General features: G+C 38.2%; 1 protein-coding gene across 11 annotated transcripts in view; it reads right to left on the reverse strand.

The window, feature by feature from the left end:
- Positions 1 to 17,010, reverse strand: part of PBRM1 (polybromo 1) — a 69,085-nt gene that overhangs the window by 17,572 nt on the left and 34,503 nt on the right. For all 11 annotated transcript variants that reach the window (XR_013957619.1, XM_080625272.1, XM_080625276.1 and 8 more), the window contains 11 exons: positions 16,480 to 16,756; positions 15,295 to 15,400; positions 13,360 to 14,002; positions 12,260 to 12,471; positions 10,921 to 11,106; positions 9,095 to 9,252; positions 7,912 to 8,175; positions 5,966 to 6,111; positions 5,497 to 5,654; positions 4,637 to 4,820; positions 3,197 to 3,407 (listed from right to left, as the gene is read on the reverse strand). Coding sequence is in view for 10 of the 11 variants with exons in the window: in XM_080625272.1 (XP_080481398.1) it covers positions 3,197 to 3,407; positions 4,637 to 4,820; positions 5,497 to 5,654; positions 5,966 to 6,111; positions 7,912 to 8,175; positions 9,095 to 9,252; positions 10,921 to 11,106; positions 12,260 to 12,471; positions 13,360 to 14,002; positions 15,295 to 15,400; positions 16,480 to 16,756 (2,545 nt within the window). In the remaining variant the exon portion in view is untranslated. The remainder of the gene's footprint in view (positions 1 to 3,196; positions 3,408 to 4,636; positions 4,821 to 5,496; positions 5,655 to 5,965; positions 6,112 to 7,911; positions 8,176 to 9,094; positions 9,253 to 10,920; positions 11,107 to 12,259; positions 12,472 to 13,359; positions 14,003 to 15,294; positions 15,401 to 16,479; positions 16,757 to 17,010) is intronic.

Below are 17,010 nucleotides of genomic sequence, written 5' to 3' on the forward strand. Positions count from 1 at the left end.
AGGCCCTTCTCATATCCCAAACATTACAAATTTCTCCCATCTTGAAAAGCGCAATTGTTTCCAAATACCTGGTGGGGAAAAAAGGAAAGAAAAATATATGCAACGTTTTTCTTCCTATCCTGAAATTCTGGCCATGTTACTAACTCCTCCTACTTGCCACTATGACCCCACAGTTCAACACTCTTATCTAAAAACAAAGCTTCAGCAATATCAAGATGCTTAAAACGTCTTGCTTATCAATTTAAGCTGGGCACTGGATAAACGGAGCCATACTTGTGTATTATTCCACACTTCCCTGTGTTAATTTTCAAATGGCCATCTACCCTTAATGTTTTCATTATGAACCTAAAGACAATACTTGTCTTTCTGGGAGGAAGTCTTCTAGGTTTGTCTCTAAGATGGAGGAAGCAAAGAAAACTCCACACAGGTTCTGGGAGGACACACAGGGTACATACAATTCATCCTGGCTTCTCGGGCAAGCCCACATTGGCAGATGAAGAGTTCTCAGTTCAGAAACGAGAAAATCCAGTAATATATTTGGTCTTTTATACATCTGCACTTAGACAGCTGCAAGGCTTTCAGCTGCTTTTGCCTTTATAGCGCTTGCAATAGTTTTGGTCTAATGTAAAAGCCGACCCATCAGTTTGGAAGGGCAAACAGGACCTTGAGAAACCAAGAATTCCGAATTCAGTTCTTGTATTCCCCATTCTTTTACATCTCCAATACAACCATTTTGAAGTGAACAAAATCTTCTCCATTTGAGTCAGACAACTGCATATTCAGTTCTAGATGTGTTAAGAGAAGAAATAGACAAGGATCCCCTTTATGCCTTTTCTCATCCATATTGCTAAAGCAATAAATTAAGTTGCATATCTTTTTCTTTTTTAGGTTTGACTTGCTTCACAGCAAACTGCAGCAGGAGAGTATTACCCATCTATTTGTTAAGCCCCACAATACCACTTATTCACTTGTCTTGACTCTTCTAAGCTTAGGTATACAAGAGCTTCTTTGTTAACAGGAGAAAAAAAAAATAAAGTTTAATAGTTCTGGGGTTTAACAGTTGTTAAATAAAATTCCATTCACTTAAAAGAAGATGAAGGAAACACATACCTTTTACCTAGGAGCTCTGTTTAAAGAGACACTTTTCACTTTGGACATGAATAAAACACATTATCCAAAGAAGAAAATGTATTTCTGTGCTATATGTTAATTATCTCTCCACCACAGTTAAACCATGCTCTGAATGCCAGCTCAGACACAGCATGCCTCTTCTTTCCAAATCAGCAGTGTGAGGAATCTGCCAGGGCTCTTGTGTATCATCATTCCCTTCTTAGCATGTACTGCTATTGATCCTTTTCCGTTTTCCTTATTTGGTTTTGGGGTTGGTTTGTTTGTGGTTTGGGGATTTTTTACTTCAATTTCTAGACTTCAGAGTTCACATCTGTCTAACTGTACTGTGAGGGTGGTGAGACACTGGAATGGGTTGCCCAGGGAAGTTGTGAGTGCTCCATCCCTGGCAGTGTTCAAGGCCAGGTTGGACAGAGCCTTGGGTGACATGGTTTAGTGTGAGGTGTCCCTGCCCATGGCAGGGGGGTTGGAACTGGATGATCTTAAGGTCTTTTCCAACCCTAACTATTCTATGATTCTATTCTATATGCACATATGTTGGATATATCTATTGAGCCTGACCAGTTATCCTAAAAGCTCTGCAAGACTGTCCCATTCCAAACAATTAAAAAACCCCTATGCAACTATCAACTTGCCTTTTTAATGAGATATTATACATTAGTATTTAAATAAAACTTCTCAGGGAATGTGGGCAAAACACATCTATGTAGAAAGACACAAAGCAAAGGAGATCAAAAGACAGGGAATGCTGCAGAAGGCAGATGGACACGTTTACTGTCCAATGATCCTTATTTAAACTGCTTTCAGCAGCTGCCATATGCTTAATATAATAATTTGATTTATAAAAAGTTACCTTCCCCTTCCTGAAGTGGTACATTAGTTGGTTAATGCTGGTAACATGCTTTCTATTTGTAATACTCTGCTAGTTTCCATGCTAGTTATGATATTGACCACTATGAAATTAAAACAACAGGAGAGAAACAACCTTGCACAGGAAAATGCATTTGGTGGTCTGCCCACATGGCAAAAAAACCACTATCAAACCCAGCTAAAGCTTTCAGTTTCATGAAGTCTTTTTCATGACATCCAAAGACAGTTACTTCTATCCGGGGGTCACACCTGTTCTTCACTCACCAATGACGTTGTCATTTCACAGTCAATGTAATGCAGCAGAAATCCGTAACTGCTGATTACAAAAGGGTCTGAAACTCCTTCCTTTTCCCAGCAGGTAAATCCCATTGCCTCTTTAATGCTGGCATTAACTTGGATGTGTCAATATGATGAGACAGATAAAGGGTTTAATCCAGTTGCAAACAAGCTTTTTTTGGTAAGGTTTAACTGGTAGTTAAAGAAGTTCCTCTCCCTGCTCCAATACTCAGTTACATAAATACCAGGGCTTGTGTAAGAAACACAGCAGGAGAGGGAAGGGAACCAAAAGTCCCCCGGTTAAGCAGCTATGACTCAAGCCACATTAAAGTGGCATATAACCACACACAATTCCTCTTTTATTTTCTATACATTTATCAGAAAATTAATACTGAAATTTCTAGGACATCCAGTTCTTCCAAAGTTTTTAAAAGTTTTTATTTCCAAGTAAGAATGGTAACTTGGTTCTAAAAAAGTGACTTTGAGGATGATGCATGGCATTTTCTAAAAAAGTAGCAAAACTGTAACACCCAAAATGCCAGACTTTTTCAAAAGTTAAGGAAGAGCTTAAAAATGGGTGTTAGGTAAATTGAGAATTACAATTAAACCCTTACATCCCAACTTAATTTTCAATATAAGGACTTGATACTTCTGAGCAAGTATCATAGGAAACCTACTCATGAGAAATAACAGTAACATATCATACAAAAATTATTTTCTTTAAAAACATTTTAATGGGCTTAAATATTGTCACCTGGATATCATATTGGATATGCCAAAACTGTTCTGTGTAGTTTATCCCACAGTCTCATAAACTGCAATATAAATCACTTATGTGTATATGACAAAATGTTCCTCTTTGTTTATTTGGGTTGGGAAAATTACATGGAATATTTAAAGGCTTCTCAAGGAAGACCCTTACCTGTGGAGGAGTATAAGGCATTATATCCAATTCACTAGTTAACGGGGCCTGAAGCTGAGGCATAGAAGGTGTTTCAGTCATATCACCTTCCTCTTCTCCCATCTCTTCCATGTCCTCATCGCCTCCTTCTAACTCAGCAAATTTTGCTTCTAGCTGCTGAATTTTCTTTTCCAGCAGAGGAGATGGCTCCTTCTGAGGAACTATGGGTTTTCTGAAAGGTGGAGGAGGAAGAAAAAAGGCAGATGAGAATATACTCATCCCTTACAGGAGATAGCATATATTTTGGAAGAGAAAACCAAAGTTTTTTCCTTCCCCATTGAACAACATGGGAACAACAGTGACTTAGGTTGTGCCTGTGCTTCCTTTCACAACACTAAGGAGAAATCATTTAGTGTCCATGACACTGTTTCATTTCAGTCACTCATTAGAAGGATTTACTTATTTTTTTGAGTTAGAATTTCAAAGCAGCAAATACTCCATTTTTTTGACAGGAGGCAGTTAGCACCTTATCTTCCTTGGATTTTAAATTTTACTTGAGTTAGAGCATAATATTTTCATTAACATCAATGTTCATCAACTGAAAAGCTATTTGTTACCCATAATGAGTACTGAAGTATTTTAAAGACATCCAGGAGAATTTACCAATCTGATAATGTAACTACTTTCCCTAAAGTCAGGAGAAGAAAAATAAGACATCCACTGGTATTAAGACCATGAAAATGCCGCTGTTATTCGAATTCCTTTCCAAAGCGTGATTAGTCACAACTCATCTTCTCCTATAACTGTGTCTTTTATATATATACTGGGTTTAGCTGGGATAGTGTTAGTTATCTGCATAGTAGCCTGATAGTGCTGTGTTTTGGATATGTGACCCCAACAGTGTTGATAACACATCGATGTGGCTGTTACTGCTGAACAGTGTTGGCACATTGTCAAGGCCTTTTTTTTCCCCCCCCACTCTGCACGGCTAGCAAGCAGGCTGGGGGTGGGCAATAAGGTGGGAGGGGAGACAACCAGGACAGCTAAGCCAAACTGACTCAAGGAATATTCCATACTATATGACATAGCTCAGCAATTAAAGCTGGGGGAAAGCAGGAGAAAGGGGGACATTTAGGGCTACAGCGTTTGTCGTTCCAAGTAACCATTACGCATCCTGAGTCCCTGTTTTCCAGGAAACAGCTAAACATCTGCCACTTATGGAAAGCAGTGAATTAATTCCTTATTTTGCTTTGTTTGTGCGTGCAGCTTTGCTTCACTTATGGAACTGTATTTATCTTGACACAGCCTTGACTCCTTTTGCCCTTATGATGCTCTCCCCCATCCCACTGCAGGGGAGGTAAGCAAGTGGCTGTGTGGGGGCTTAGCTGCCAACCAGAGTTAGACCACCACAATACGGAAGAGTGCTCAGGTGACCCCCCTTCATTCCCATTCCATTTTTACCTAAAATAGTATATTTCATCATCTACAACTTTTGCAGAGAGTGAAAACCTCTTCAGCCCTTTAAATTTCTTCATTTGCTTGTCGCTTTCATTGTAGCGGCTCTCACAGAGGAAAACATCGTTTTCAGAGATTTCTGTTGGTCTGCAGGAGAGGAAGTCTTTGAACGACAGAACTACACACTTTCCTGCAGAAAGGAAAGAGCTGGGTAAGAAGGCAGGCACACCTGCAGATGTTTTACAGAAAGTGTGGAAACTCAAGTTTTTGCCAGTGTTATAAGCCTGGAAGATTCCTGGTATTGCATCTATAGAAAATACACCAATCAATATCCTGATCAAATAATGCCACTCATGAGAAACCTACACAAACTTAATGCAGCTTTTGGATTTGTTTAAAGAACAAGAAAACTTGCAAAATAACAAAACCCCATGATCAGTAGTCACTTAACTATAATTAGCACTGCATAATAACTACAAAACAAAGTACTCAGTCATCATCTCATGCAACAAACTGATTTTCAACCTCCTTCGGGACCAACTTTCCAGGTAACACATATACTGGAACAATTACATTAGTAAGTGAGAATAACAAGAGTTTTCTGTTCTCCAGTAGCAGGCAACCTTCACTTTAGTATCATACATGTAACTCCCTTATTATAAAAAGGGCTTCCTTATAGTGCAACTTCTCATTACAGATCTCAAAGATAGGAATGCATAGTAGAAATGGACTGAATAATCTCTCCTCCCCCACTTAATATGAAAACAGAGTTCTTGGATTCAAGCCTACACATAGCTGTAAATCACTTTAGATTGTATAGGAAAAGAAAGAGGGTGTCCATTGGATTTAAAGTAGTTAATAATTACCCAAAATGCAAGTCATTGGACAGGTCTCCTCCAAGTTACTCAAAAACACTTCCTTCTTGTAGAACATTTTAGTTGGTTCATGCTCAGTTTCTTCAGGATGTATAAAGATTGGACCAAAGAAATATGCAGCTCCATCGCGCACCCACATCTTTTCAATTCTGGAAAGAAAACCAAACCACTGACATAAATGAAAGGCCATCCCTTCAGAAATGAGACAGCTGGATGCACTCCACTGTTCAGGAAGACTGTTAGCAAAAAACAAGTAGAGAAGAACAGCTTATGCAACTGTACAACTGTATCACCATTTTATTAGGCAGCTAAACTTCTATCTCAATCTATTAAGAGCTTTTAACATCTAGCTTCATTCAGAAGATATTTTTTCCCCATCTGTTATACTTTCTGCAACAAGCCCATCTTTTGTTCAAGTTGTTTTTTAGATGCAAATTGCAAATAAAGAAGTTGCACCTACCTTCCTACTCGAGGTCGCACTAACCCATGTGATTTTATGAAGACACAGTCCCCAACCTTAAGCCACATATCATTGTAGCAAAGCTGTTCAAAGTAATGGCAACCAGGTTCTCCATTGGACATTTCTACTGGAACATCTTCTTTGTCCTGCAGAAGAATATGCATTGAGAAACTTGTGGAAGAAAGAAAACCAAACACATAAATAAAAAGATACCAGGTGCAAATAAAAGACTGCTCTATCTTCAGGTTACCAATAATAGCTAAGCACTACACAGAGCTGTGCAGGTGAAAGTGAGGGACCTTGAAACTTAAAAATGAAATAGCAAAGCGAAAGATACCCCCTATGTATGTTGCAAGCTTTCCTATTTCACAAAGCTGCATTTTTGCCAGAACAGTAATTTACAGGTCCTCTTCTGTTCTACTGCTTTAGGGTTAACTGGCCAAGCCATGTCAGCTTATTTTGACTGTTTGTTTTAAAGCACAGTAAAATGTTTAAGAAGCAAGTATTGAGTAGCATATGGCCAAGCTAACATACAAAGAAATTTAACGATTCAACTCTCATAAACAATAATCTGAACACTCTATGTATTGCTTGCAAATTCGTAACATCTGCACTATTAAAATTCTTAATTCTTAGTCAAAAATCACACCGTGCCTCACTTGACACACTTGACTTGACTAGGATTTCAGAAAGCCAATGAAAGCACAGGCTATCTCCCCAGTGTGTGGAAAGAAAAGGCCCCCACAAGTTTTTACTCTCTCAGCAGAAACAACTCCTTTTGTCACAATATGAATAAGTACAATAATACAATAATAATAATAATAATAATAAAGTATCTGATTAAAGCTGATGATTAGTATGCTGGGTATTGTGTTCTGAGATTCTGTTCAAGAACTCAGTGTGAAGTGGATTTATTTTATGATGGTATGTTTGGACTTTTTATGGCTCTAGATTTATTTTAGATAAATTTAATTAAACTGAATTTAATACATTTATTTGAATTTATTTATTTTATGACTATAAAGACAATAAACTAAAACATTTTACTCAGTATGTTGGAGAGAAATATTCTTAAAACATTTTGACAATAAACCACTCTGTTATCAATCATAAATGGGTCACAAAGAACAGAATATTACATATTGCATACACTTGCATAGCTACTATTTCATTGAAATACTACAAAATAAAGCATTTCAGCATTGCAATGAACTAAGATTAGGCTGTTAGTTCTACAAATTCTTTAGGTTTAAGACAAGTTTTACAGTAAAAGTGTAATTTTCTTTTCTGAAGTGTGAAAAAACCTAAACCCCTTCACATTGAATTATAGAATCACAGAATTCACAGAATAGTTAGGGTTGGAAAGGACCTTAAGATCATCAAGTTCCAACCCCCCTGCCATGGGCAGGACACCTCACACTAAACCATGTCACCCAAGGCTCTGTCCAACCCAGCCTTGAACACTGCCAGGGGTGGAGCATTCACAACTTCCTTGGGCAACCCATTCCAGTCCCTCACCACTCTCACAGTAAAGAACTTCCTCCTTGTATCCAATGTAAACTTCCCCTGTTTAAGTTTTAACCTGTTACCCCTTGTCCTATCACTACAGTCCTTAATGAAGAGTCCCTTCCCAGCATCCTTATAGGTCCCCTTTATATACTGCAAGGCTGCTACGAGGTCTTCACACAGCCTTCTCTTCTCCAGGCTCAACAGCACAGGAAGGCATTTGCAGAATCTAGCAAATACATACACAGTTTATTTTATGTCTTGCCAATATATATTTTGTTTGTATTTGTTTACAAATGGGTATAACACAATTTCTAACTGAAACATTTATTTATATTTTACTGTATCTGGATGCTGTGAAACTCAAGTCAGGAGGGCTCATATTTTGTCATTCTTCATCTGTCAAACATAATTCATGTTCCACTTGTTATCCTACATACCTTTTCGAGATGGACACTTTCTCCCATCTTACTGTCCTCCAATGATTCAGACTGTTTCTCCTCATCTACTTTGTCTGTATTTGCAAACACAGAAGCAACACGGACCACAGGCAGGGGCACATCTCGTGGGACGAACCTTACAGAGCTCACAGGCATAGTCCACAGTTTAATCTTTTTAAAAGATTTTGTCTTTGCAGAGTACCGTGATTCGCAGACGTAGACATCCTCATCTCTGAAGTTTTCAGGACACAATTTAAAATACTCCTGCAGGTTGAAGGAAAAACAAGGACTATTTCAGCAACACAAACACACACAGCAAAGACACACACTGCACTCCCTCTCACGCTTCCTGAGGTTTTTGTATGTTTCTATCAGAAGAGGTTTTAGACTGATAAAGCCTTTCTGCTGAATTCTTTTCTTCCAGTTTGACATCCAAGTTACATTAAAAATTAAAAGCAAACAAGAAGAAATCCCACCCTTAGAGAAACAGCTAAATACAAGTTGTCATGTGACATGGGTTTACCAAACTGGTACATTAACAAGTATAAGATCTTCAGCCTAAAAGTAGCTTTACAAGACTTCTGAGCTTTGACTTGGAAAGAGGACATGATCACCAAATTGAGGACAGGAGGTAGGTTCCATGCTCACTGATACGTGACTGTGACACACAGTGTGACGTAGCCAGCAGTTGTAGTGCTTTGTATCATATAAACACACTACTTTAAAAAAACTGGCTAAGATAAGCTTGTTGCAAACAGGCCTACCTCCTCATCACAAAAATCCTCAGCACAAGGATAACATGGAATCAAACTTGAGAAAGAGATGGAAGACTTCATTCTCTTACCAAGCCATTCAAGCCTTCCTTTCTGCCAAACCTCAATCCACGTGCTTTTACGGGAACCTTTAAATTACCAGCAATTTTTATACTACATGCTTTGAAAAATCCATTAGCTACTTATCGAACAAGCACATGATTCTACAAACCAACCAGGAGAAAACACCATCACATGGGTGAACTACTTACTTCATGCAGCAAATGAAGAATACAAACAGTATACAGGAGCAAGTCCTATTTTATCTAAGTATTAGTAGAATGTCTCTATATTAGAATGCCTACAGCTCTTCAAGAAAATAGCAGAGAACATATTAGCTGCTTAACAAATTAGTCTGAAGAGTCTCTCACCTTGACAAACATGACCACACATTTGCCTAAAATTTTGCTAACAGGAACTTTATTGTAATAATCACTTTTAAAAACTTCTTTCTCCAAGAACTTTCTTGTTGCGAGATGAAACGTTTCATTTGGCCGATAAAACCAACATCCGTAGAGCCATTTCTCTCCTTTGAAAAAGAAAGATTAAAAAAAAGTAAAATAGCATATTCTGTAGTGCATGAGCAAGAATAAAACAACTACAGATTGACTGATTAATCAAATAATCATGCAGTCATTTACATCGAGAGTAAACTGTTTTAAAACAGGACAAGATTCCTTAACTGCTTCAGGTAAGAAAAACTAGGTTGCTTAAAAAGCCTGCTCATTGTTTCTTCCTGTACAAAATCTGACTCAGAAAAACAAAGGAGGAATCAGTTCTTATTTATAAATCTTGACTCTCAGGCCCTGAAATAGCTTCAAAGTCTACACAACAATCACCTGATTATTTGAGGAACCTTGAATAACTGGTTTCAAGTTTTTTAAGAACTATTTCTTCCACGTTACACTGTGACAAATTCAAATTGTTCACAATGGTTCATAAAGAAGACACAAATATGTACAATTTTTGCAAAATCAAAGAAAATTTGTAATCTGTAGGCTGAGACAGAATAAAAAGTGCCATTCGCTTTCTCCATCACAGAGAAATGAAATGTAAGAAACGTCCAACTGGCCAATGGTCCATCTATCCAAATACACTGCATCCAACTGAGTGAGCATGATAGGCTATTACAGGAATGCATTAGATCATAGCCACTCCTTCTACAGTCACAGCATTAGGGGTGCCAGAGAGCTGTTCTCTTTATCAAGCTATTAGTTGCTGGTTATTCCCTTCATTATTTGGTTTAGACCTGTTGTACATGAACTTGTCTCACCTTTTTTTGAGCCTGCTGATAATAATCTGCCTCCACAAGCTCCTGGGAAAGCCAGGAGGCTCACTACCCACTCTATTAAAAAGCCAAACATTTTCATGTGTTTCAGTCTGATTTATTAGTGTCAATGAGTGCCCTCTAACATTGGTGGATTTCTTGAATAGTATTTTTCCATTCAGCTTATCTATCCACTTCATAATTTTGCAAACCTTAATTATATCCTGCCTTACATTTCTCTCCTCCAAATTTAAGTCACGGTCTTCTTAATCTGCCTTTATAGCACACATTCATTCCATCCCTTTGAAAAAAAAGTGCAACCAAAATGGTTAACTGCATTATACCCCACTGTAGTTGTGAGCAACTGTAGTTTCCAGGATTGCTGAGAGTGTACCATGCTTATCTTGCCATATCTCTAGCTTTCCTTACACTTAAGGGAAGTACCTGCTGCAAACAGAAGGCATCACTGATGAGAAAAAAACAACACAGTACTTGTTATGGCTTGATTTGGCTTAGGAGATGAAAGACTCGGCTCAATTCTGAAATTTAACAAAGGCAAGTTCTGAAACTGAGTTGTTCTGTGGAACATCTGTGGTTAAATATGCCCAACTGGTTCAGATTTCTCAGCACAGAAAACCTCCATGTGGTGTTCTGCACCTAAGTTACACGGAGCCCATACCACTTCAAAGACCCTATTCTCTGGGACACTTACTATTTAAAGATAGGTAGAGATGAACAACAAAAAAAAGTATGTGCTAATCCAAGAACTTCATATTTGTAATATTTTTTGGAACAAAGCAACTCAGAAATAAGAAAAATACTCAGCATTCCACACATATTTCTGCACAGAAAAAGCTCAAACTGGAAGTTTTAAATAGCAATAAGGAGAACTTTCACCATATTGTTTTCCTATAGCAAAGACATCCTTACCAGCTGAATCTTCCCATAGCCTCTCAATACAGACTATATGAGGTTGCAAGTTGGCTTCAGCAGGCTCCACGTACACATAATCTCCTACGTGATACATGCTGTTCTTGAAGCTGCAATCCTGGCTGTAGGTCCGATGCAAGCTTGACAGCCCAGCTGACCCAGAGGAATCTTCACTCTTTTCAGCTTCTTATTTCACGAAGGGAAAACAAGATGTTAGTAATTAGTAATGGCACATTTCCATGTTAGCCAAGATTACTGATACGAATGCCCCCACACCTTCCTGAGTGCAGAAGTGCCACATGATACCTGGTATGTCCCTCTGTCACTGACTTTCAGCATGAAGAAATGTTTAAGCATGTTTTGTGTTGCTAGCCTTTCTGTTACTGGTGCTGCTGAAGGCTGGGTTTCCTGTCTTCAGTTAAATTTTATTGAGTCTTCCCAATTAGTTAAGAAGAACTCAATGACAGCCATGAGCTCTGAAGCCTTCAGAAAGGCACACTTGCTTCCTTTGGGGTTTTTGGCTCTCAAAGGAAGACAGAAAAAGGATGTCACAGCTGTTGTCCTCTTATAATACTCAGCCTGCTTGGAGCAACCAGACTTCACAGCTGCTGACATTAGTGCTACGTGGGAAGATGAACCATGTTAGAAAGACAATTTAAGGATGAAAAGCTGACAGCTCTGCTCCCATCTGTGGAAAGGAGCAATTACAAAGCTTTATTCGTTCTCCTAGACATGCTCCACAACCATTATACTGACAGTAATAGCCAGGAAGAGTGAAACACAAAGGACCTTCACCGCAAGTTTCCTGCCCTTCAAAATAGTGCAAGCCCATTCCTCTTCACACTCGTACTAGCCAAGTAAGAAACGCAAAAGGCTTTCTTAAAAACCATTTCTTCAGCAGTGTTAAAAAGCATGATCACAGACAACACCATCAGCACATAAAAATCTCTCAGGATTTGTCAAAAAAGAAATGACTGGAAGATCAACTGGAACAGTCATTGCTAAGTTTATGATCAGCAGAAAGCTGTAGTAAAAAACTATTGTTTTCTTTTACAATATCCTTCAACTAAGATTACTGTTACCTGAATGTGTTCTGATTAGAGTTTACATACAGATAAAATCTACATATACCTCTTTCTTTAAAGTTGTCTGGCCTGGCTGATAATGATCAAAACAAAATAAATCTTCCATAACTTTAAATTACAGGATCCTTGGTGAACAATCAGACTATTAAGGTTCCTCCAGGAGGTGAAGCTGTAGCAACAGCACAGCATACATCATACCCATAGGTACTTTTTTGAATCAATGCATTTAAAACTAACAAAAAGAATGTAGCTACCTCTCTTCTCCTCCTCTCTTTTGAGCTTATCCTCCTCTATTTCTTTGGGCAGCTTTTCCTTCTTTTCCTTTTCTACATCGTTGTGAAGATGCTTGGTGGTATAGCTGAGAGCAGGTGACAGAAGAATCTCTCCGTTCTTACAAAGTTCATCTCTAATTTTAATAAAGAACTGCTGAAGTTCGACTGCATCCTCGTAAATCTCCGAATCAGTCCTATACAAAAATACGTACACCAAGGCAGAAACATAGTTTATGTAGACTCAAACAAGATCCTAAACACAGAGCCACCAATTGCCACACTTAGAGATAAAACTAAAGCTTCATGCTACCAACAGATCTCTGTGTTTGCTTAGCAGAAGCAGCCGCTTCTACTGACACTGGCAAGTCGTGTTCCATCTGCTACTCTGCTGTCAGTATGTTTTAAAGTTTACCCAAAACAGTATTTATGTATGCACCAATCCTGAAACACCAGAAAAATCAAAGGTAACTCATTGCAACCAAAACTACATGTCACTGGATCTCTACAATTTGTTAACTTCTGAAAACTTCAGTAATAACAGTATTATTAACAAAACTGACTTATTTTAATTACCCATACTCCTGTTGGTAGATGTTTTAATACGACTGTTTAAGCCTCCTCCTTCAGGGGTCAAGATCTCATTTGCACATCTCCAAGCACCCTACCTAATCTAAGTAAAACACTGCAATAAGTTGCAAGCGCTCATAGTTTTTGCATAATATTATCATAACTCACTCAACCGTGATTGCTCCAAAAGAGTAATTCACTATTCAAGCAGCCAGTGAACAGCTCCTCCTCTTCATTTTTCAATTTGACTATCAGCACAAACCTGGTTATCATTAGGTGTACCTTTGGAAAATTAATATCAAAATTATCTCAGGGTGGAAACCTAACTTTCTCCTTGTTTTTTAAATGAAAGCATACGTTCCATTGAAGATCTGACAGAGCTTTTGAGATTTAGTTTTCTGAACACCCGTATCAAGGAAAGCAAACACCTTGAAAAAACTTCAGTCTTTGCCTAATGTTAACATGCAAAACTCACGTGATAAGACAAAGGACCTGAAAAATATGGCTTCACTCACCTGTTCATTCTCCTCGCCCTCTCCAGTACCTCAAACATATTCTCCTGGAACAAGTCCAACCTCCTATAGCGATTATTTTCAACATTTTTTCGGATAATATCAAAAGTCAGAGGAGGTTTATTTGGGAAGTTGGGATCCACAGCAGGAATCTCAGCTAAGGAGTCACTGTAGCATCTGCCCTCATCATCCTGGTGGCTCATAACAGATACAAAAAGGTTATGGATAAGTTCCTGAATTAGCAAAGTGACATTGGGCACATGAGAATCCTCATCTCCTTCTATTTCTCTCCGAGTTTCAAGCAAAACTTTATGCAGGACCAAGGCATCTTTATAAATTAAGGATTCTGGCTCATTATATGTGCAAGCGTTATTGAACATCATTACGAAGTCCTCTACCATGGAATCAATATCTTGGTATTTATTTGCCATCATATGGCTTCTGATCTTCTCCATGTCAACGGGCTTTTTAATGGTCACATAGTAGTCCGGAAGTTCAGACCGAGATGGCAGCCTCAAGAAGATGGCACTCAGTCGCCGGCCTCGTTTATCCGTGTAATTCTTTACTGCTTCATACACCTCATTCAATTTCTGTTGCATTGGAGTCATGTATTTTGATTTCTTAGGAGATATGCCACTTTTTCTACCTAAGCAGACAGAAGGGGGGAGAAAAATCATTGCAAAACCAGAGCTTGCACACTCCTTTGTCCATCTCCTTTCCACTGGAGAATTGCTTATTGAAGAACCACTTCACGGTATGAGCGAAGAGCCACAACATGGAGCCCATCCCCAGCTGCAGCTTCCTTTATTTTTTGTAATTGTATGAATATTTTTTCAATGTTGTTTTTGTCAAACACAGAATCATATGTTACTATGTTGAAGGTCTTTTCAGACTTAAGCACAGAAAGCATCTTTTCTTACCTAATGTTATTAACGACTCCTCTAAATTCAGTTTGGTCTTACTAGCTCTACATGAATTTCTCTCTACAGCTATCAAAATCCAGTCATCACAGGGTTTTTGCTATCATTAAAATTAAGCATTCTAAATAGTATCAGATTCCTTTAGGACAGGTTTATGCCAATTTAGAGAGGATTATTACAGGTAAAATGTAAAACAAGACCTCTCATGGGATTATCAATCAGATTAGCTTCTTCATTAATTCAGGATCTCTGTTAAGGTACTGCATGGTCTCTGCCTGTGAATTCTCTAATACCTGTACCTTACCTAAGAGCTGCACATTCCTATTTTCAAGAAGACTCCGTGCAGTTATTTTCTTTAAGCCTTTCTGTGCAATTTTATCCCTCTCAGTTTGCTCAGTTCTGAACACATTTTAAGGGGACATAAGATCTGAGCACTAGCAAGTCTAGTTTGTGAGAGTAACAGCTCTAGGAACAGATATTGTTGGAAATGCCTGTGTTTTTCATGTTTTTCTATAATTTTCTAAAAAAAACTCACATTTCTTTTATGGTTCTGTGCAAATCCCTGTGCAAAGGCATAGACAGATTTTCTGTGCAAATCAAACATCTGGGAAAACTCTTCAGGGAAATGAAGAGTTTTACTCAGTCTGAGAAGCACCTTACTTGTAAGCAATCCCAGCAGCACATATTAAGTGTGCTAATGAACTGTTACTAAGCATGTAATGCAACACCTAACATTTGGATGACACCACTCGACTAAAAGCCAGCCATTCCAACCATTCTGAAGTTTTCCTTCTTCGTTCCCAGTTACCCTTCTTAGGAAATGCTATATGCAACAACTAAATTCTATTATATAAATACACCGTTGCTGTCTTGATTTTGAAAATACAATTCTGCTTTGCATGTCAAGTGTAAATTTGCAGGTCACATCTTCTATTTTAAAGGGAAGATCTGTTAATCTGTATGGTTGGGTATTCTGAAGTGTTGACATGAGGCATAGCAATGTACAAGGCTGCCTTACTTAGCTTTAGTTTAGGGGATGCAACATCATCATCTTCAGCTAGGGGTCCCAGTTCTTTCCTTTTTTCTTTAAGGATCTTTTCCAGCATATGGGCATCATTGTATACCTATTAATCAGTAAAGTAATGAAAAACCAAACCAAAACAAAACAAGGTTTACTGTATTTAAACTAGTTTAGAACTAGCCCCCAAGAAATATTTACATGTTAGTTTGAAAAAGCTGAAAGCAAAACCAAATACTTGATGAAAAAAGAAGGGTTTATTTCTCGAATGTTCACCTTTAAGAGACTTATGCAGGTAGGCAGAACTGATCAACACAATCTCAATCAGGGAGATATAAATCTTGAATAAATTATCCAATTGAGCTGCATTTCTATTCCAAAGACTATAAAACAGCAAGGTGCAGTTGTCTTATCAGCCTTCTCATCAAACCATTTTGCTGAGCAATCTCCTGAACTACTGTGATTCCAACAAGGTAGAAAGGACTACAACAGTACTCCTGGGTCTTCAAATCCAATCCCAGTGAATGCAACCACATCATAAAGTCCTTTACAGTAGCTGATCAAGTTCCTTATTAGAAATAGTTGGAGGTTTCTTACCACCACACTGTTCTAAAAACATCACGCTTGCTGGCTGAGAAACATTACAATATAGACACACCCTACAATCTATTTGTAAATGAAAAGCATATTCTTTTCAGACTCCTTTGGCTAGGCTCAGTAAGTCAGGTTTTCTAGTCCGGTATCTCCCACACTCTCCACCTCCATGAAAACAAAGACTGTTTCTTTCCAACTAAGACATCCCTTCTCAGTGGTTCTGTGCTCCAAAACATATGCTGATGACTGCTCACTGTGTGATTAACTGAGGATGAATAATGATAAAATAGTAACTGGATTATTTTTTAAACCATACTAGGAAACATTCAGCTGACACTCTTTTAGTGGACAGTTTAGCTAACGGGAAATAAATCTAACCTTTACAAGGGAGCCTGCTGCATTTCACATTTATACAACTACAGACAGAGACAGAATTTAAAACATTAGCAGAAAAAAAGTTGTATTTCTATTTTAGTTCAATGAACAATAGCATAAATAATGTGAGTAACAGTCAAAGCTAAACCATCCTACCATAACTTATATGTCTGCAAAGAAGCAGAGGTAAGTGTGACTGTAGAATCAAAACAGTACCTGGGAGCCTTCCTCATTATAATGCCTTGCATTTCGGAACATGAGCTTCATGTCTTCAATCATGGCTTCTTCCCCTGCGTACTTATCATTGCGGATGTTATGTTCTATCATTTTCAAGTCCATTGGCTCCAAGATAATTTTATAATAGTCTGGATAGTCCTTTTTGGATGGCTTAACCATAAACAGATCACAGAGCCGTCTGCCTGTGCCCGGTTCTCGAGCTTCCAGAACTGCATTGTATAAAATCTTCATTCGTTGCTTTCGGATATTCTTTTTACTGTTAGGTTAAGGAGAAGAACAAAAACAAAAAGCAAAAATGTCAGGGGTTCTTTTCCCCACTTCCAGCATTAATATCAAAATGACATTACCCTCTACCATGAAAAAACACCACAAGCACCTGAACACACAAACACAAGATGTTCAACATCAAGACAACGTACTAAAAACATTAGTCCATTTGCAAATAATGACAGCATTACAACCAGCAGTTCACTAAACAAACAGGAAACCAACTTTAAAATACGATTTTTC

This window comes from Psittacula echo (genome assembly GCF_963264785.1).
Source record: "Psittacula echo genome assembly, chromosome: 9".
Lineage (NCBI taxonomy): Eukaryota > Metazoa > Chordata > Aves > Psittaciformes > Psittacidae > Psittacula > Psittacula echo.